We start from the raw sequence: 18251 nt of genomic DNA, 5'->3' as shown, positions 1-18251 counted from the left end.
TAGATTCCATTATAATTTTGTGCATCTTGACAGTTATTCTCTCTTACCCAGGATGTGAGCGTAAACAACTGACGACTTCTTCTCAACATTAGTCAGCTCTCTAAATTACAATAATCTACTCGTATAACATTACCATAATATTGCAACAAATAATCGCAGACCAATGGCTTTGATACTCCCGGATGACTCCGGGATGACTCCGTAATTACTCACTGAGCACTCCATGCACGCACCTGAGCGCTCACCCCACTGCCAGGAGCCGCTCCCAAGTCGGACAAAACAGAAATGGAAGTTTCTCAGTTTCCACAGAAATTCTACAAACAAGTTCGTGAGCAATGTTTGTATACCATTTACGTAGTTACCCAAACGCCATGCCGTCCACTGAGCGTAAGGAGCTGAAGATGCTTCACCACGAGAAGGGAGCTTTCCACAGCTTTTTGCGCTTACAGTACATTCGAGAGTGATTTGCGGATGTTGGATGCAATAGGAATCCACTAACCAATGACGTATTAAATTTCCTCACTCCTTGATGACGAATAATTATCTATTCTCGTCGCGCTACCAGGGGTAACACGGGAGATATGTTCTGTTATTACTATATAATCGAACCCTTTCCTTATTCAAGAAGGCCCAGCTCATGAAATCCGATGTTCCTTGAAGTTCACATGTAATATTTAAGCAGATTCTCTATCTATCGAACATGTTTAAATGACAATACAGACAACCAACAGGAAAATGAGAAACACTTCCTTCCTTGGTGAATCGGTCAGTCCACCAATTCCAACTAGTTCTGGGGTTCCCAATATTCTATCACGCTTAGGACTTTAGTTTCTAATTTCCCTTGGCCTGGTTAATATCGTTACTATCCTTAATTTAGCTCTGTCAATCTCTCACTTACCTTGCACTCAAAGCGCCTGCTGATTATGTGAATGTAATGCATAATATAACTGAATTATCTTGGTAAAGAAGTTGCGAAATTACGTGGAATCCTTTTGGATTATTCTCATCTTGATCTTTATTACCACCGACGACGGCCAGGAAATCTGTTTCCGAGCCCAAAGAACCTCAGGCCCCATCTTGGTCTTTGTATCGGGCTACTTCGGCATCGACAATATTTGGCAATCCTTGGTCGCGAATCTATCCTGGCAATACTGTTGCATCTCATACGACAACCCAGGCAAAATCCAAAAGTCGAACTATGGACTAATCTTTATATCAATGGTATCCCAACCAAGAAACATAAAAATATGGATGACAAGTTGGGGGTCGATTCTTTCACCATATACGCAATAAAATATCCCAGTGATTCTAAAAGGATAACACTTTTGATAAGCGGATGGAATCTCCAGTATTGATTTTACTAGTCTCTAAACAATTATCCTCATAAGATACGGTGGTGTTGTCGGGACAAGTCAAGTTTTCGCTAATGGTGACAATGGCACTAGAAAGCAGCACATGAAAAATAAGCCACCGTTCCATGCTTGCCCTCCGACAAATTACCTGAATAATGTTGCCCACCGAGATCTCTGTGGCTTCGGCAATACACGCATACACCAGGCTGACAGTCCACCCTCAAAGGCAAAGTCCGCGGCTCCCCACTTCTCGGACAGCTTATCCTTCCAGTCTTCAATCCATATTATCTGCCTCTTGCCATTAGAAGTTTCAAGCGCCATCATTCCCTCAGGCACACGTTCAGAGGGTCGAAGCGGAGAGCCAGTATAATAAAATTCATGCTGAGGGTCGCAGATGCCCGGGGGATGGGACGCACCAGACTGTGATATGGCTGACTGGATATCGTGGTAGCACCATTGACACAGCATCATGAATGGACAAGAACGACAAAAGTACCAGTGGCATATCGACCTCATCCCACACTTGCACTTCGAACACTCGGCGAAATAGTCGATTGTGTAGGAGCTCTGGCGTTCAGAAAACTCTGCATCCGGTCGTTGTGTCTCGTCATCGGCAAGATGCACTTGGTTCAAAGATTCGGCGACGCCGTCTTGGAAGGCCCCGCTGTCATCGCAAGGCACTGCCACGGCTTCGGATATAAGATTGTCTTTTTTCGCTCCCCGCAGATAGTCCCTGTACCAGGCCTTGGTCAAATACAAGGCGCCATTCAGATCTTCATCACTGTCCACATCCGTCAGAAATGTCAGAAAGAGGCTGATTAATGCGTCATCATCGTTGGAAGGATCGTCGTCCGATAGTAGTTCAATACTTTTCATCACACGTCCGCGGAGGGCTGTTCGGGCGTTTGCGAGATCACCATGATCCCGTAGCCAACTTGAGATCACCAAACAGATGTCACTAAATTCGGCCGTCTTATCCAATCTCAGAGGAGACCAGTCACACAACGGAATCTCTGGGTGGTATAGACACACGGCCGCTAAGCGACTCCTTGACCGCACCCGAACCGGTCTCACACCCAAGTCATCGGTGTCGTCGCGGGAGGCAACCTCGCACCAAGTTTGGATTCCTGCGCTGATCCGGCCGCTTTCAAACATCACTGATGCGATGAAGTATTTCGCCGTCGCCACATCATAGGTTAATTCTCCCACCGAGGCCTCAAGTCTGGCCGCAGCCGAGGCAACAAGATCAATAAACTCTCCATCATCCCGCATCCGCGCATAGTAAAGGACCTCATATATTACGCGGGGCATCCAAGTCAGTGTTGTCGCGAGGAGCTCGGCCAAACCTGCCTTTTTGGTCCACCTGAACAATTGAGGATGTGAAACGGCAAAATCGAGCACATCGTGAACACGGTGTGTCTGGCGCAGCTCCAGAAAGACCGAAAAGAACGAACACAGCGTGTACCTGTCTCGATAATCATCCTCTTGTCCCATGAATGCTTCCCAGGCCTCGTTGGCGGTAACAACAGCTTTGTCGGTCATTTTCGCAAAGTGCTCCATTTGCGCAGTGTTCAGCAGTTTGCCGACAGGATCCTGCCAGCCACGCTCCCAGGAGGCGTCATGCAGCGACTCGGCAAGATCAGAGTGCTCTAAAGCCTCCTTGTACCTTCTGATCTCGGTACATGCGCGACCCATGTCTCTGTGAATCACGGATAGCGCTTGTTTGCTCAGGATAGGATTTCTGAGATGTTCATCGAGAGAGATCTGGAATTCTTCGAGAGCTGCCTTGTAGTTGCAATGCAGGAGGAGCGCCTGAGCAACTCGAGCATGCCAGACGGGCGTCTTCTCGAGACGCTGCATCTCGGCTGTGCACATGATCTCGTCAAGTTCCAACATTGTGCGTACGTCTATTTTCCTCTCGGAGGTTGGCAATTGCGCGCCTGCCATTTGAGCATACAAATATAGCATGGTGGGGAGAATTTCCGGTAATCCATCTTCCTCTTCAATATCTTTCGGAGCGAGCCAAAGTCGGGAGAAAGTCTCTGCCAAACGAGAGAAAAGGACCGTAAAATGACAGGCATCGCTTGCCACCGTTGAAGACCGAGCACACTCATGCAGGAGCTGTTTCGTGTCTGGGGAGAGCCAATTCAGTACCAATTCTGCTCTCTGGTCCGCCGTATCACGATCTTGAGTATCCCACCAGTAATGAGCAATCTTTGATGCGCGAGACGAGTTATAGTAGATGGATGTGGTAAGGTAAAACGCGCGGTGTTGTTCAATGAGCCAGTGCTGAGGGTTGAATTCCGGCTCCTCGGTGAAGAGACCCGCGAGTAGAGTGGCTATTTCTTCTTTTCGAGTTGCTGCATTTTCTGGATCTGCACGCGACAGATGGAGCGTCAGGAATTCCTGAGCGTATCTCTTGACCCAGAATAGCCACCTTTCTGATTTGGGCGCGAACTCTCTTTGAAAAGCATAGAGTAAGACGAATAGAAACAACGCCTCAGCTCGCTTGGGATTGACCTGGATGGGTCCAGCTTCCACTGACCTGTTGAAGAATTCATAAAAAGAACTATGCCGCAGAGTTACAATGACCGCGTCCTTATCTTGTTCTTCTTCATCCTCTGCGGGCCGCAGTGAAAACAGGGATGAGTATACCGTGCGAAGATCATCCTCAAGATTCAGTACCTCCTCTTCAAGGATGACTTCCAAGATAAGGTCGAGTTGGTCCACCGTCAGCGGCTTCTGAGCCATTGCCACAAGTGAGAGTAGGACATTGAGCTGCTGAATTTGCGTCATTGCATTTCCTGTTGATTCTTCCCCATCTGATAACTCGGTCGACATCGCATCTGATGCCGACAATTCTCTAGCCAAACGCTGCAGTTCTGCGTGCAGCATTGCGCTGATCCCTCGGGGCATTGTCCGGACCACTTTCCGAATCTGCTCCTTGGTCCGACAGCGCAGAATAGACTGGGTGACAAGGTTTGCCCATTCCCAGAGGCCTTCCGCTTGCCCACATATATCGCGGACGACCTCGTCTAGGAAGTCTGGATAGCCGCGGAACAACTTAGTCTTCTGCAGCTTCTGAGAGACATATCTGTGAAGGTCGTCCTTGTTCTGGGTATTTGTGATTTCGATCTCAGGGATCCACCCAAGGCAGTGTTCATCGAGAATGCTTCGCACTGAATCCCTGCCCAGAAGTACAACTCGGATCGGTGAAGTGGGGCTCATCTGATCCCCTGTCGCGTACGTGCTTTCGAGTAAATTGAAAAGGATCTCTTGCTCCTCAGGATCGGCCTCGTCAATACCGTCAATTATAAAGCACGTTCCGGCGTCCGGTGGCGACTCGACGAAGTATTCAAGCAAGAGTTTCCTCCAGACGACGTAGCTGTTGGCTGGGTCTTCTTTCAGGCAGAAATCCTCTGCATGTACCGCGAATCTCGATTGCTGGACGACGAGTTGCCATGCCAGGGTGCGTAGCGCTTTGTTGAACGAGCGTAGATCGACGTTGTTATTCTTGAAGAAGAAAGAGGCGATGATGGGCGCAGATCGAGCGGATGGGTCTGCCGTCGCGAGATCACTGATGATTTTCGAAGCCAGGTAGGTCTTTCCCACACCAGGGCCCCCGTGAATCCAGAGTAGAGGCTGGGGACTCTGCCACCAGGACCGGATCCTGTCTTCAATCCAGCTGCCCGAACCAGGTATACGATTATCGTTAATCGAGGAGAAGACGCGGCCAGAGGAAAAGACGGGTTCTAGTGCCCTCTTCACCGTGTCCAGTCTCTCACGATCGTTTCTGCTGTCGTCTCTCTCAAGTAATTCCGCGGTGTTTTGGAGTGCCTGGTGAGTGAGATCGAGGCCATGAGCGGAGACCATCTTGTGTTCCTGGCTCGTCAACTCCTCCAGCTCGCCCAGGAGCGAACTATTCGATGTATCCTCAACCAAGACGTTCTTTGTCCATTTCGTCAGTCTTGCTCTGAACGACCCCCGATTTAGCAATTTCTGCGACACTGCGCAGACACGAAGGAAATTGACCAAAACTTTGACAATGATAGTCTTGATTCCTTCACTGAGAGGGACCCCCTCGTACGAGTCCAGACGGAGGGCAAAATGACCGAGTCTGTGAAACAAGTCCGTAATCATGTCGAACGATTCACTGACTCTGCGAGCACCTCGAATCAGAAGCATCATGGCGCCCATGATGGAAGACGCCGGAGGAAAAGCTGCCGAGGCTGCACCCGCAAGCAGATCGCCCCATTTCTCGAAGGGCGCCAGGACCATCTGCATAGCATGCAAAAGCGGTCGTCTCTTCAGTCGAAAGTCCTCAAAATGGACTTTCTCTGCGTCGAGCTGACGGAATAGATCCTCGGAACCGCGGATCTTGGGGAAGTCGCCATCGGTAAGCGCAATTCCCGTTTCTTTGGCATAGTCGTCACAGGCAGAACGCCAGAGAGCGGACAGCCTGTCATCCAAAGGGTTACTTGTCGTTCGAGCCATGGTGGTTAGGCACGCAGCCATGATAAGCAGTAAAGTTGTGTGCTCGTGCCTGACAAAGTCTGACATGATGCCCCTCATTTCATGCAGTAAGCTTCATTTTCAGGGTTAGCTCGTACAAGTGCTATCCCCTCGTCCGCTCCCGGGAGGCACAATAAGCGCATTTCGATTAGTGCATTATATCAACCAATAGATTAGCAGACTAAAATCTACGATGTGCTGTTGGATAATGTAAATCACGGGCGAGTGGCCTACACGGACGAGTGGCCCACGCCAAACACCATATTAAAAGCGATAAATTACAACTTCATATCTCAACGCCTGGGGCTTATATTATTCTCTAATACAGTCAACTCTCGCTTATAACACGCCCGGAAATAGCACACATCGGGTTATAGCACACAACTTTGTGGACGGACCCACTTTTCCAGGCTTTACATTAAAGATTGAGCGATCGCATAACGCATGATAATGAAGCCTTCCTTAGCACCGTATACCTTGAGCCGGTTTGGATATCTTCCATACAACTCGAAGCTCGTTAGTTTTGGGTAGGCAGAACTCCAAGCTATTATGGTCTACTGGGTTGAAAGGGTTTCAGATTGACTTAGGCAGTCAAACTTTATGAGTGAAGCTAGAGGGAACAAACGGAAACTTGTGGCAACCTTAAATCGATAGGTCAAACAAGAAGATCGGCGGGGAGTAACTAAAGCGTCGGTTTCTACAGTATGGATGGATGGATGGATGGACGATTCGATTTACCCCGACCTCTCGCAGAAGTTGGATCCTAGGTTACATGATGTATATAGGTCTGTAGGAGTGACTGCCTGTTAGGCTGCAACTTCGCTAGACAGAAGGGAGATGAATTGCTGCGACTAGAAGTAGCTGGATCTTTTCCCTTAGACTGAATATGATTGTCTATCCCCTGTATAGTACCAGACAAATGACCTCGCGGTAAGCCTGGAAAATGGAGTTAAACCTTCCATGGATGGTACCTGACGGTCTGGGGCAAAAGCACAGGGGCCTCAAGCATTGGAATACGAGGTACTTAAAAAGGGGAAAAAAGGGGTCGCGGAGATCTGGACCCCCTCCGCGATACTTTTGTAGCACAATGTCGCCCGTGACCGAAATCCCCGCACTTTAGACAATTCGCAGGAATGAGTTCTGGAAATTAGCATCCAGCCCTAGACGTCTACAAGGTACACCACAGCTCACAATTACTTCGTGGCAGTTCGGGCTGCAAAAGGCAAGGAACGTCCACGGGTGGCATATTTCCAGGTGGAGGCATGATTAGGAGTGAAGAAAGTATCCAGGTCTGGGTATCATGCGTGTGGTAAGTCACTTAGGTAGGCGACGTTGGGGACCGTAAGGGAGTCAGGGACTATGTATGAATTTGCGGTGACATTGAGTGTTACGACACACTCATTGTGAGTGCCTAACTTGGGATGATACGAACCTAAGATAGGCTCTGGACTATTCTTACTACGTCTCAATACTCCAATATTCTAAATATAGTAACGTGATAGCTTAAGGTAGTCTAGGTTAACCAGAGTATGTGTTATTATGCCACCAAGTTGGCTGCATAGCTTAAATTAAACTTAAAAATAAATTCATAACTTAAGTTATAACTAAATGGTAAAGAAGTCAAGAATAGTGGTCCTTATATCCTTTATATCTCTGTTTGTAGCCGCTGTTCTGGTGGGCTCCAGATAATGTTACAAGTCTCCTACACGTCTTGTATATCTCCTAACATACCAGTCTAATTCAATCTAAACCCAAGCTTAAAAATCTAATCTCGTCATATTCTTCTATAATTCTCACATGCCGGACTTTTTTATTCTGCTCATATGCTTAGAGATTCTTCCCGTCAATATCTTGCCGAGATGAACTGGTACGAGCGGAGTATACCTTGAACGCTCAATCGTTCCCAACTACCGAAGTATGGAGTATATATATTGGGTAAAAGTATCCACAAAGCTCGCTGAACTACGCACTACATCTGCGAAAAGATTTACCTTTGATTATCACAATGTCAGAACAACTCAATCTCGTCCATTGCATGATGATATATCAATGAGACTTATAAAAAGGAGTTTAATGATGCTATAAGGGGTTAAAAAATCTGGTCATGTCTTGTAACTATTGAGTTTGATTCCTTCTTCCTATCATGACCAGTAATTTTATAGGAAAGGATTCTAATATATGCATTTATCTGGTTTAGCTTTCTTGGAGTTCACCATTCACATGCTAAGATGCCTCGAAAAACCTCGTGAAGCCCGCCAAGGAATGAGTCTACTCAATGACTATCCCGACAGTACGCAATTCAATTCTATCAGCAAGGAACCCTTCATCGGCATTCGCCCTCATAGACCCCGCAAGGTTCCTCCGATTAAGCCTGCGCAAGTGCTGGTTCGTGGAAATCTCTGTGTTCCTCAACTGGGCCCTTCCCTCCAAATGTGTTTGATGCCTCCTTCTTCTCGGTCCAGGTGATGGTTGGCTTCCAGCCAACACTCTTCCTAGCAGAGCTGACCTCGCGGTAGAGCTCATCAACTTCCTCTAAGGTCAAGCCCTTAGTCTCATAGATCATGGTATACACGAAAGCGATACAGAGGAAGCAGCAGCCGAACCAGATAAAGAAGATCTTGGATTGCAGGTTGGCGTTACCGGGTCCATAGTTGACCAAGTAGGGTGTAGAGAAACTCAGTGCCCAATTAAGCAGCCAATTGGTGGCGGTGGTCATAGACAGAGACTTAGCTCTAACCTTAAGAGGGAAGATCTCTCCTGTCACAACCCTTTAATCGTATTAGCTTCATGGATAAACAGGGAGAGGGCCACGGGAAAGGAATATGTTAAACTCACCAGGCGATCGGCCCCCAAGAAGCAGCGAAAAAGAAGATGTAGATGCAAATAAAAGCGATGGCCGCCTTCTGCGCAGCTTGATTGTGGACAATAATATTTCCAAGGTCATCCTGACTGGTGGTCGTAGTTCCTAGGACGGCAACGAGAAGCTGAGATACAGTCATGCCAATAGCTCCCACAAGCAAGACAGGGCGTCTTCCCCACTTGTCAATAGCATAGAGACCGGGGATCGTAGAACCGACGTTAACACAGCTGGTGATCAAACTGATGACAAACTCATTCTTAAATCCAGAGTTCTTGAAGAACTGGGTGCCGTAATAGAAGATAAAGTTAATACCAGTTAACTGTTGAAGGGCCTGGAGGAAACATCCAGTAAGAAGGCGTTTTCCAAGATTACCCTTGAAACACTCAATATAACCAGCGCTTCCCATGCTCATCTCATACTCATGGTTTGCCTGGATTTCGGCAAGTTCCGCGAGCAAAGCAGGATCATCTTCGGGAAGACGTCTGAGCTTGGCCAGGCTCCTAACAGCAGCTTGGTGGTTATCTCTCTTAATCATGTACCGAGGTGTTTCCGGAAGTATAAGCATGCCGACCACAAGAACAATAGCCCATGCAAATTGGACCGCGATCGGGATGCGGTAAGAGCCAGTGTCATCACGCGAATGGGTGGCATTATTCACTACAGCGGCCAACAAAAGACCGACCGTGATGGCAAATTGGTACGAACCGACGATAAAGCCACGAATCCATTTCGGGGCCGTTTCAGACTGGTAAAGGGGGACTTATCAACACATTTTGTTAGCGCTGGGCAATTCGTGCAGCGGGATAGAAAAGTACTCACTCAGTGCTGAGATCAAACCAACACCGAAGCCTGCAAAGAAACGTCCCGCTAAGAAAAGGGGAATAGCTGTCGCAGCGGTCTGGAAGATGACTCCGAGTGTAAAGACACCGGTCGAGATGATCAATCCCCAACGACGGCCAATGAAATCTCCCATGGGGGCTGCACCAAGTGCGCCGAAAAAGGTACCCGCAGATAGAATAGATACAATGGCCGAAGCTTGACTGGAGGTGATGGTAAGATTACCATCGGAGGCTCTGTAGCCGGTAGAGAACAGCTTCTCCCAGTACGGCATGGCGAGAATGCCGCTGATTGTGCCTGTATCATAGCTGCGCCAACCATGAGCTCAAGCTCATACTTAGAGACGGGCAGACTGTATCCAACTTACCCGAATAGAACACCTCCAAAGGCGACGAACCCGCTGATTAGAATGGCAGGCCATGCCTTTCCCGCAGTCCCCTCGGGCTGTTTGATCAGGATACCCATCTTTGCGACGGTTAAGGATTTATATTGATGACAGAAACTTGGGACAAAGATCAGACTGGCTTGTGAATTGTGCACAATCAAGCTGGAATATGTGAGATCTGAGGAGAAGATGCTGCTGGAATGACGAGGATGGGAGGAACGAGACGTGACATTTATGAGCAACCCTGGAAGCGAGCTGTTCGATATTCAACAACGCGGAGACCATGTATGAAGTGGAGTACCTCTCCACAAAGCACCATTTAACCAGCATTTTTCATAACCATATGGTCCGATATTACTGCGGGGATAGAAGTGTGCAAGGGATTTCTATTGCGGAGGAGTGGAGTTTCTCCGCGATCTTCTCGGGAAGTGGGAGAGTTCTCGGGTTGAGATATTTCTTGGTGTTTCCTGGCCGTTGCTCCCATCCCGTGCTGTCTGTATCGGGCTATCGGGCTATCGGGCGCAAGAGCAAGGATTTCATACGTTGTGACCGTCTTGGGCCCCGTACAATCTCCGCTTCTTCCGAACTTCCATGGCAATATTTGGCTACTTCTTCTCCGCCAGGCGGCAGGAGTTGCTCTGTGCTGTTGAGGGATTGGGCAGCCCACAACTAAATTACGGAGCTTTCTGTCCTGACCGGACATCAACGCTTCCATTTCGTGCATCACCGTCAGCGCTAGAAGTGCTTGACAGGGCTTGTTCGGGGCAATACCTGATCGGCTCGAGATCCCCTGCTCTTTGTTGTCGCCACCACAGTACTGGATAAAGTCTCCTATCCTAGTGGTAGATGCCCTCTGCGACTTCCCCAGAGAGGAAGGAAAAGGCCAGAGAATCGCTTGCCATTTGACCAGACTAATTTGGTCTAAACCAGCTGATCACGGGGCATGGAGGCAAAGCTCGCACTTATATGGAGGAAGCAGCGATTACTCGAAATTCTGTCCCGGTAATTAGGACAGAGGACGCAATCTAGAGTCCCTCGAGCTCACAAATTTGCGTGTGTCAGCCACTTGAGAGCCGACTTAATTAAGGCCTAGTATGACTGCTCTTTCCTAACTAAGAATGGCGTCGGAGCATAATACAAGGATTACAAGCCAGGTTCTTCGCCAATCGTTGAGTTACCTAAAGTGGGAAAGGTTGAGGTTAACGTATTCCACAAGCGAGTGGATCACACAGGCGAGTAGATCACCACAACACACATAGTAAATGCGATAAATTACAGCTTTATATATCCACAACCATGGTCTATAGGGGGTTTTCTTTTCAGCACAAAGCTTTTTAGGCGATATCTAGCCTCTTTAGGGAGCTTGGAGGATTTTTATGTCTTCGTGATCGAGATATATATATTTGTAGCTCATGGCAGTGTAATTTTCAGTAATTTTTGAAATTATGATAATATGGCTTTTTGATTTCCTTAAAATTGAAACATAGTGCTAATAAGTCTTATCAATAGCTACCGGTAAGCAATGAGATAAAATAAAAACGTTGCTGTTAAGATATAGAGCTGTAATTTATCGCATTTACTATGTGTTTTGCGGTGACCCACTCGCCTGTGTGATCCACTCGCTTGTGGAACGTTGCCCCTGCTGCTATTACATCAATATTCGAAACCACTTAGGAGTTCTCGGTGAACTACTGTGACTAGAGCAGTACGAGAATAGAACGTTTTGTGGTGCTTGACTCCACTGGCTGACATTCGCGAGTGGCTTTTACAGAATGCGCTGGCCGCTAGGAATATATTTACTCTTCTTTGCGCTACCATTAAAATTAATTTGTGATAAGTTAGAGGGGTACCGTGGTTGAATTTGCTCATACGATTATTCCTAGACTCGTTCACTGCGGCCAGAGAAAAAGCTTCTAAGACGACACAGACTGGGTGAGTAGCTGTAGGCCGCATGCGAGGCCTGTGATCTGTGCAGCCATTACTTCTACCAGTCTCCTAGGGACCAATAAGTACAAAAGCGTATTTATTCACCCATTACATAAAGCTTTTGATGAGTGTAGTCTCGACAGATGGGCGATATCGTTCAGTATTTCCTATGCAACTTGCAGGTATCACATTGCGCCATCTGTGTATTAGGAAAACTAACCCATGGCACTGAAATTAACCGACAACAGTGGCTCAAACAGGTACCTCGGCAAGAGTAATGAATAAAATGTAAGAACGAAAAGGAATCATACCAGAATTTTATCAGATCGGGATTTTTAAGAATCAGACCGAATGGGAGATGCAAATAGAACATTAGCGGCCACCACAGCACTGATTGCCGACCCAAGATGCAATCACTTATGCAAAAGACGTGTCGAAAGATGATTAACAAGAACGCCGAATAAATTCGCTCCGAGTAAGAGAAACTTTGCCGATGCGTGAAAATTGTGAAAACCATGAGAACAGATACATCGCTGTGTCAGTATAGGGAGGAAAAGGCTCATTTTGAATTTTGATAACTAAGAAGGCGACTGACAAATTTGCTTTCTAGGTCCGTTCATGCGGAGTGGGCAAATCCATTTGTCATGAATTACTAAACGTGGTTGACTTATAGTAAGTTTTTCTGTTTCTCGCGACTATAACCAAACCAATGAAAAGAGATCCCAGAGCAACTATCCATTCGTGCTTGCATCGGTCCATCTTGCTGATAGGGTTGGCGCATCGGAAATTTGACCCGATTAAGGTGTTATCCAGAATCAAAGTTCACTTAACAGATCCGTGGCAAGTTCAATATAAATTGTTGAATATGAACTCTATTTATCTTCCAATGAGCGATAACCGCACACCACTTAATTATGGACGTAGGTCGCAGGACGGCCGAACCCCCGTCTGACTGCATGAAACCTGCAGATTAAGGGTCTGGACAAAAGTACTAGACTAACTTGAGCCTAAAGGATTATCCAGTGCTTGTAATCTTCTCGGATTTCACCGGAAGACTTATACCTGCAGCATACATTGTTTATAGGCGAGCTTTCAAAAATAAAAATAAAAAAGCAATATAAGTAAGAAATGCGAAGAAGTGCGGCTGCAAGCTCTAAGCAAAAGGGACCACATTGGAGGAATGCCAAGATAAATTTCGCCTTTAGAGCCTGCGAGAATGTCTTTCTGTGGCTGAATGTAATATATTGTGGTTGACCAGGGTTACATCCCTCTGGCCTAACTTGTAGTATCTAAGTACATGATCGTCGTCTGGATACCCCCAACAGTCAGAATAAGGCTAACCTGATCTCAGATAGGCGGAAAGTGAACACACTTGCAACCTAGATCACTTCACATACTAAGGACAAGCTCCGCCTTTTTAACTCTGGATGTAACGTTGAGCCACATACCCAGTGCGATGCTTATCTTCGTATTCTAAAGGAGCTTACAGGGCTTCCTTGCAGGCTATGGCATGCAAATTTGATTCGTAGAATAGACAGGGTTACACGACTGCGAGTAAAGGAGAAATAGTGAATACCAAAACGCTAAAGCTATTTATTCTGGTCTGGTAAGGTTGTATTTTCTCACCTTCACCGCCGCTCGATGAAAATCTCAGAACACTCTCGGAGATGGAAAATAAGAGTCAGCGAAAGGTTCGGTCGGCCTGTGATGCATGCCATGGGATGAAAATGAAGTGCTCTGGCGGATATCCTTGCACTGGCTGCGCACGATCAAAACAGACGTGCCTATACAGTAGGCCAAAACGACTTGGAAGACCCAAAGGCTCCAGGAACAGAAAGACCCAACAACAGTGGACCCGACAAAGGGACGATCTAATCCAGGTAGTCTCTACAAAGAAATGCAAACCAGGTGGCTTCAACGAGGAGAGAATATCGAGGGACAGTATCACTTCACAAGATATTCAAATGAGATTCGGCACAACCATACAATTGACAGGAGATGGCCGTGGCGACCTTTTCAACGGAAACGGGGTTACAAATCCAAGCGATGGGGTAAATCTTACATCAACAGCCAGGTCCGATAAGTCTTGGCAAGAGTCGGGTGACTTGTTCGACGGATTGGGAGCATCTCTCATGCCACTGGTAAGTTTTACAATATGGAATGCACACTTGAGTTTACTCTGAATGTTATGGATTACTAACGCGATGATTCATTTACATGTAACCAGCAGTCCGATAGTGAATTCAATTGTGCTGTGCAAGGGGTCGACCTATCCTTCCTCGAAATAGGACATAGTGTCTCGCAGCAGCCTGTAGCTGCCGTGTCTGGTGATTTCCAGCCACGAGATCCTTTTGGAGACAGGAGGGAACTATTCTTTGATAGCTGTTCCTGTCTTGACTATCAGACAAGGTTCCTATCCGAGATAAAGAAGATAGAGGGCAGATACCCTCTGACGCCCGTCTCTATTATTATACAAGCTACGCAAGATAGCAAGGCATTATGGGAAAGCCTATCACATTGTTCTAATTGCCGATGTGATCGTGACTCAGTTGCTGTGCTTATACTTGCGATGAGTCTCCGGCATATCCTGCGACAGTTGCAGTCTTTTATCTCAAAGCAGCAATCGTCAAATGCAGGACATCTACCTTCGAGTGGAAGCTCTAATGCTACGAGTAATCGATGCAGTATTTATGATCAAGTGGGTGTGGAAGGACTCCATCGTGAATCATATGGCTTGACTTCCAACACCATCCGTGTGGGCAGCTTTGAAATCCCGCAGGATGAGCAGGCATTTTTGACGGATGTGCTGATTGCTCGCACCTTGAGTAAAATCAAGTGGACTCATGAGTCCATCATGAACTATATCAAGCGAGTGCATGAAAGCCCTTTTGCGACCCTCGCCCCCGAGAAAAGGCCGATTCACTTTGTTCTAGAGGATTTAGAAAAGCTTGTGGTGGATACAGAGGTATCTATTCGGAACATTATTCACAATTGATGAAACCGTCATATAACTAGTTATGTCACCGCTTGTTATAGATGTTATTAAATGATATGCCCAAGTTCGTTCGTAATAACTTTTTTTTCTCAGAAGCCAGATGTATATAATGGAATATTATGTTTGGTCAACCAGATTAAAAGCCATATAAGCAAAAAGGTGTGGCGTGAACAAGCAGAGGGGACTCACTAGACCCTGCATGAGATTTCGCTAGCGTTGTCAGGGCGATTTGACCTCGTATTCTGGCCCTCGGACAGAAATTGCTCCGACCGGCCAAGCGCAGGCGGGACGGGTAACTAGCGGGAACGTAGCCTGGTGGGACCCCTTGTAGCTCTCTATTGGACAGACCCTCGCAAATGCTCCATAGCCTCAAAACTTGGCATAGCCTGATTTTCACGGTATCCTCATTTATACAAGAATGCGCAGCTTCAGAAAGCGCATCTTACAACAAAGAAATTGCGCATTCCAGTCCAGTAGGAACTTGATTTATAATGTCTCCGCTTGCAAATCTTATCTTGTCACACACGCTATATTTTCCGCCACATCCTCCACGACTGGAATGACGATGACTCGATTTCTATAACTAAAGCACTAATCCCGGCCCTAAAGCCGGGTGCAATAGTTTTCATTAGCGAGGGAATCTTGCTGGACCCGCCTGCTAAGAGGCTGAACGCACTGACAGATAAAATGATTTTGTAAGGTGCGGTTCTTGCGACATTGATAATGGGACTAACATCTGCCCAGAATTGAGGATCAGTTCATGCTGGCAGCTCATATTGCTCGCGAACGGACTATCGGTGATTTTGTTCGGCTGTTCGAGGCGGCTAGCTCTAGGTTCCGCCTCGTTGGTGTCACGTCTGGGGCAGAAGCAGGAGCTTTCCAGTCACTGTTAGAGTTTGAATTCTGATGGCGCTTCAATGGGGAGCACACTTACATATTATATTTATGAATTAAGCTACTCAGAAAAGAAATAGTGGAAAAGAAACGAGATAACCCCACAAGTGATCGCCTGTTAGCTCGACTTGAACACATACCAATTTATATTAGTACTGGGAATAAAATGGTGTCTTACTGCCCTCTGTTCCACAGGATTATGTCTATTGCTGTAAGAACTGTGCTTTCTTGCTGTATTAAACTTTACGCTATATCTATATAAGCCCGGCCGCTCCCTCTTAAATAACCGTTTACTGGATACAATCCCTAAACCGTTGAATATCCATGTGATGTCTTCCAGAAACTTACAACAAAATTATGGCCTATAGATCTGACACGCAAAGCGATATGATTAACAGCTAAACAAAACAGTAGGCTGTGCAGTTTGCAGTCTAGGGACCGGCGAACCAGTGCATGTAGATTGGTACATCACGGACCTAGAGCACCTGATTCTTAGGTTTTGCAAGCGCTAACAACTATATCTACTGGACGAGAGAGGCTGAAGTCAAATGCATTAAAAGCAGTTTGGTGCTTTCGCGGCTTTTAAAATGGGGTAGTAGCGCCCTTCCCATTCCTCATGGGGCTATATAATCCAGGCTCCCAGACCTTCTATCTGCTCAATGTCCACGTATTCATTTCCAACACCACTTGTTCTTCTGCTATATTGCCCAGTTATTTTACTCAAAGTATGATTGGTAGCCATTCCTTGAGCCTCTGTAGTACTAGCTAGGCCAGTGGCTGACCGTGAAATAGCGTCCTCCAAGCAATGGCCGCCTATCCGACTTTGTCGGTATTCCAAGAAGTCACTGAGCTAGTAGAAACTGATTGCAAACTCAATTTTGAGCTTGCACTTCCATATTTTCAACAGTTGGATTGTCGCGCCGAGACAAAATCAAAACAGCTTCGCAGATTATTCTTTCTTCGGGTACAACGACGTCTTGCAGGCGACCAAAATATGATTGATCATACCGTAGCCGAGACAACGAAAAAAGCAGATCTTTCGGCTGCTATAGAACAACTTGGAAATTTCCGAAATTTTCTTGAAGAGTCAAACACGAAGTTCGGGCGATGCTGGGCAATCATATTTCATGGTCTTAAACTCCTATTCTATGAGTACTACGAGAGTCTTCCCAACAATTACCGGCTTGTTCAACATGCCCACCTTAGGGGATTGGCTTGATTCCTTCACTTCTTCATCTTGTCAACTGGCGTAACTACACCGTAGACGTTAATAAATCAAATACTACGTCTTCCCTAAGACGTTTTGCAAATGGCGGGGTCCTTCTAGTTTTCCCTATCTCAAAGCCAGTGGCGGCGTTTAAGCGCGCAAACTACTTGTCTGAGTGTAACATCAGCACTTTAGCTGCATAAGCCACGTCACTAACCATGAAAGATCCGTCGCTACCGATTGTAGCCAAGATTATTAAAGGATCTGACTCAATCTAACTTGGTCGTTGGCCATTCTAGCGCTACTTTTGATCTACATCAACTCTTTTCAAAATTATAATGTCCATTCTACTACCTTAGATCTACTCACCCCTCGAGATGATATCCCTCGCTATCTTCGACTTCGACGGCACTCTCTTCGATACACATGAATCTATTTCCCAAACCATCAAACTCACCTTCGAAGCCCTCCTTCCCACCCAGATTCCTCTCGAAGCTGAGATTTACCGTCTTATCGCCAGCGGTGCCGGTTTGGCAGACACCTTCAAGACTCTGCATCCGTCACCCGACGAATATACGCCGACCGACGAGGACGAATGGATTGAAAAATATCGCGCCCTCTATTCCACCCACGGTCAATCACTTATCAAAGCCTTCCCTGGCGCCAAGGATCTTCTTACTGAGCTCAACTCCCATAAGGTCCCTATCGCAATCGTGAGCAACAAGGGGGTAGCAGCGGTGAAAACTGCCCTTGAGCGGAATAATCTAGCTGGCTATGTGCCTGAAGATTTAATTATTGGCGATAAGACCCCCGGGGCTAAGCGCAAGCCGGATCCTGCCAGTTTCGTGGATGTTTTGGCCCCCGTCTTACGCGAGAGATATGGGGCGGGGCAGCTTGAGCCGGAGAAAGTGCTAGTGGTGGGTGATACGGTGGCAGATATTCAGTTCGCAAGAAATATTGGGAGTAAGGTTTGCTGGTGTCGGTATGGGTACGGAGATCGGGAGGCTTGTCAGGAATTGGGGGCGGATTTTGTGGTCGATTCTTTGTTTGAGGTGGTGGGGATTATAAAGGCCTGATTATGCCTTACTTTTGATGGTCCAAACGTGAGAATTTGATCCCTCCAGGCATAGCAGACTCATCCATGTCCCCAATTATCTTGCATGCTTGAATTGCAGTCTACCTTGAATGGTAATTTGAAATATGATTGGGCGGCGAAAGTGTACCTCCCTCTCCTTTTCGACTTGTCATGGTATCATGGTGCCACACAGCACCCCGGTATATAG

At 46.8% G+C, this 18251-nt stretch overlaps 4 protein-coding genes across 4 annotated transcripts; 2 read left to right on the top strand and 2 right to left on the bottom strand.

Moving 5' to 3' along the window:
- Positions 1 to 1496: 1496 nt before the first annotated feature.
- On the bottom strand, positions 1497 to 5912 carry N7446_006272 (NACHT domain protein; the record flags this gene model as incomplete). Its single annotated transcript, XM_058515020.1, has 1 exon — positions 1497 to 5912. The coding sequence occupies one exon, from the start codon at positions 5910 to 5912 to the stop codon at positions 1497 to 1499; it is 4416 nt and encodes a 1471-aa protein (XP_058372198.1).
- Positions 5913 to 8229: 2317 nt separating this feature from the next.
- On the bottom strand, positions 8230 to 10026 carry N7446_006271 (sugar porter family MFS transporter; the record flags this gene model as incomplete). Its single annotated transcript, XM_058515019.1, has 4 exons — positions 8230 to 8632; positions 8700 to 9483; positions 9544 to 9869; positions 9929 to 10026. The coding sequence occupies 4 exons, from the start codon at positions 10024 to 10026 to the stop codon at positions 8230 to 8232; spliced, it is 1611 nt and encodes a 536-aa protein (XP_058372197.1).
- A 4415-nt stretch (positions 10027 to 14441) lies between these two features.
- Positions 14442 to 14867, top strand: N7446_006270 (uncharacterized protein; the record flags this gene model as incomplete). The annotated part of the gene is made up of 1 exon (XM_058515018.1): positions 14442 to 14867. One exon carries the CDS (start codon positions 14442 to 14444, stop codon positions 14865 to 14867), a length of 426 nt encoding a protein of 141 aa, XP_058372196.1.
- Positions 14868 to 17345: 2478 nt separating this feature from the next.
- N7446_006269 (HAD family hydrolase) lies at positions 17346 to 18044 on the top strand (the record flags this gene model as incomplete). Its single annotated transcript, XM_058515017.1, has 1 exon — positions 17346 to 18044. One exon carries the CDS (start codon positions 17346 to 17348, stop codon positions 18042 to 18044), a length of 699 nt encoding a protein of 232 aa, XP_058372195.1.
- Positions 18045 to 18251: the final 207 nt, after the last annotated feature.

The sequence above is a fragment of the Penicillium canescens genome, assembly GCF_028828765.1.
Source record: "Penicillium canescens strain IBT 15451 chromosome Unknown utg000004l_segment0_segment0, whole genome shotgun sequence".
Taxonomy (NCBI): Eukaryota; Fungi; Ascomycota; class Eurotiomycetes; order Eurotiales; family Aspergillaceae; genus Penicillium; species Penicillium canescens.
This window is presented reverse-complemented; position numbering and strand designations above follow the sequence as displayed.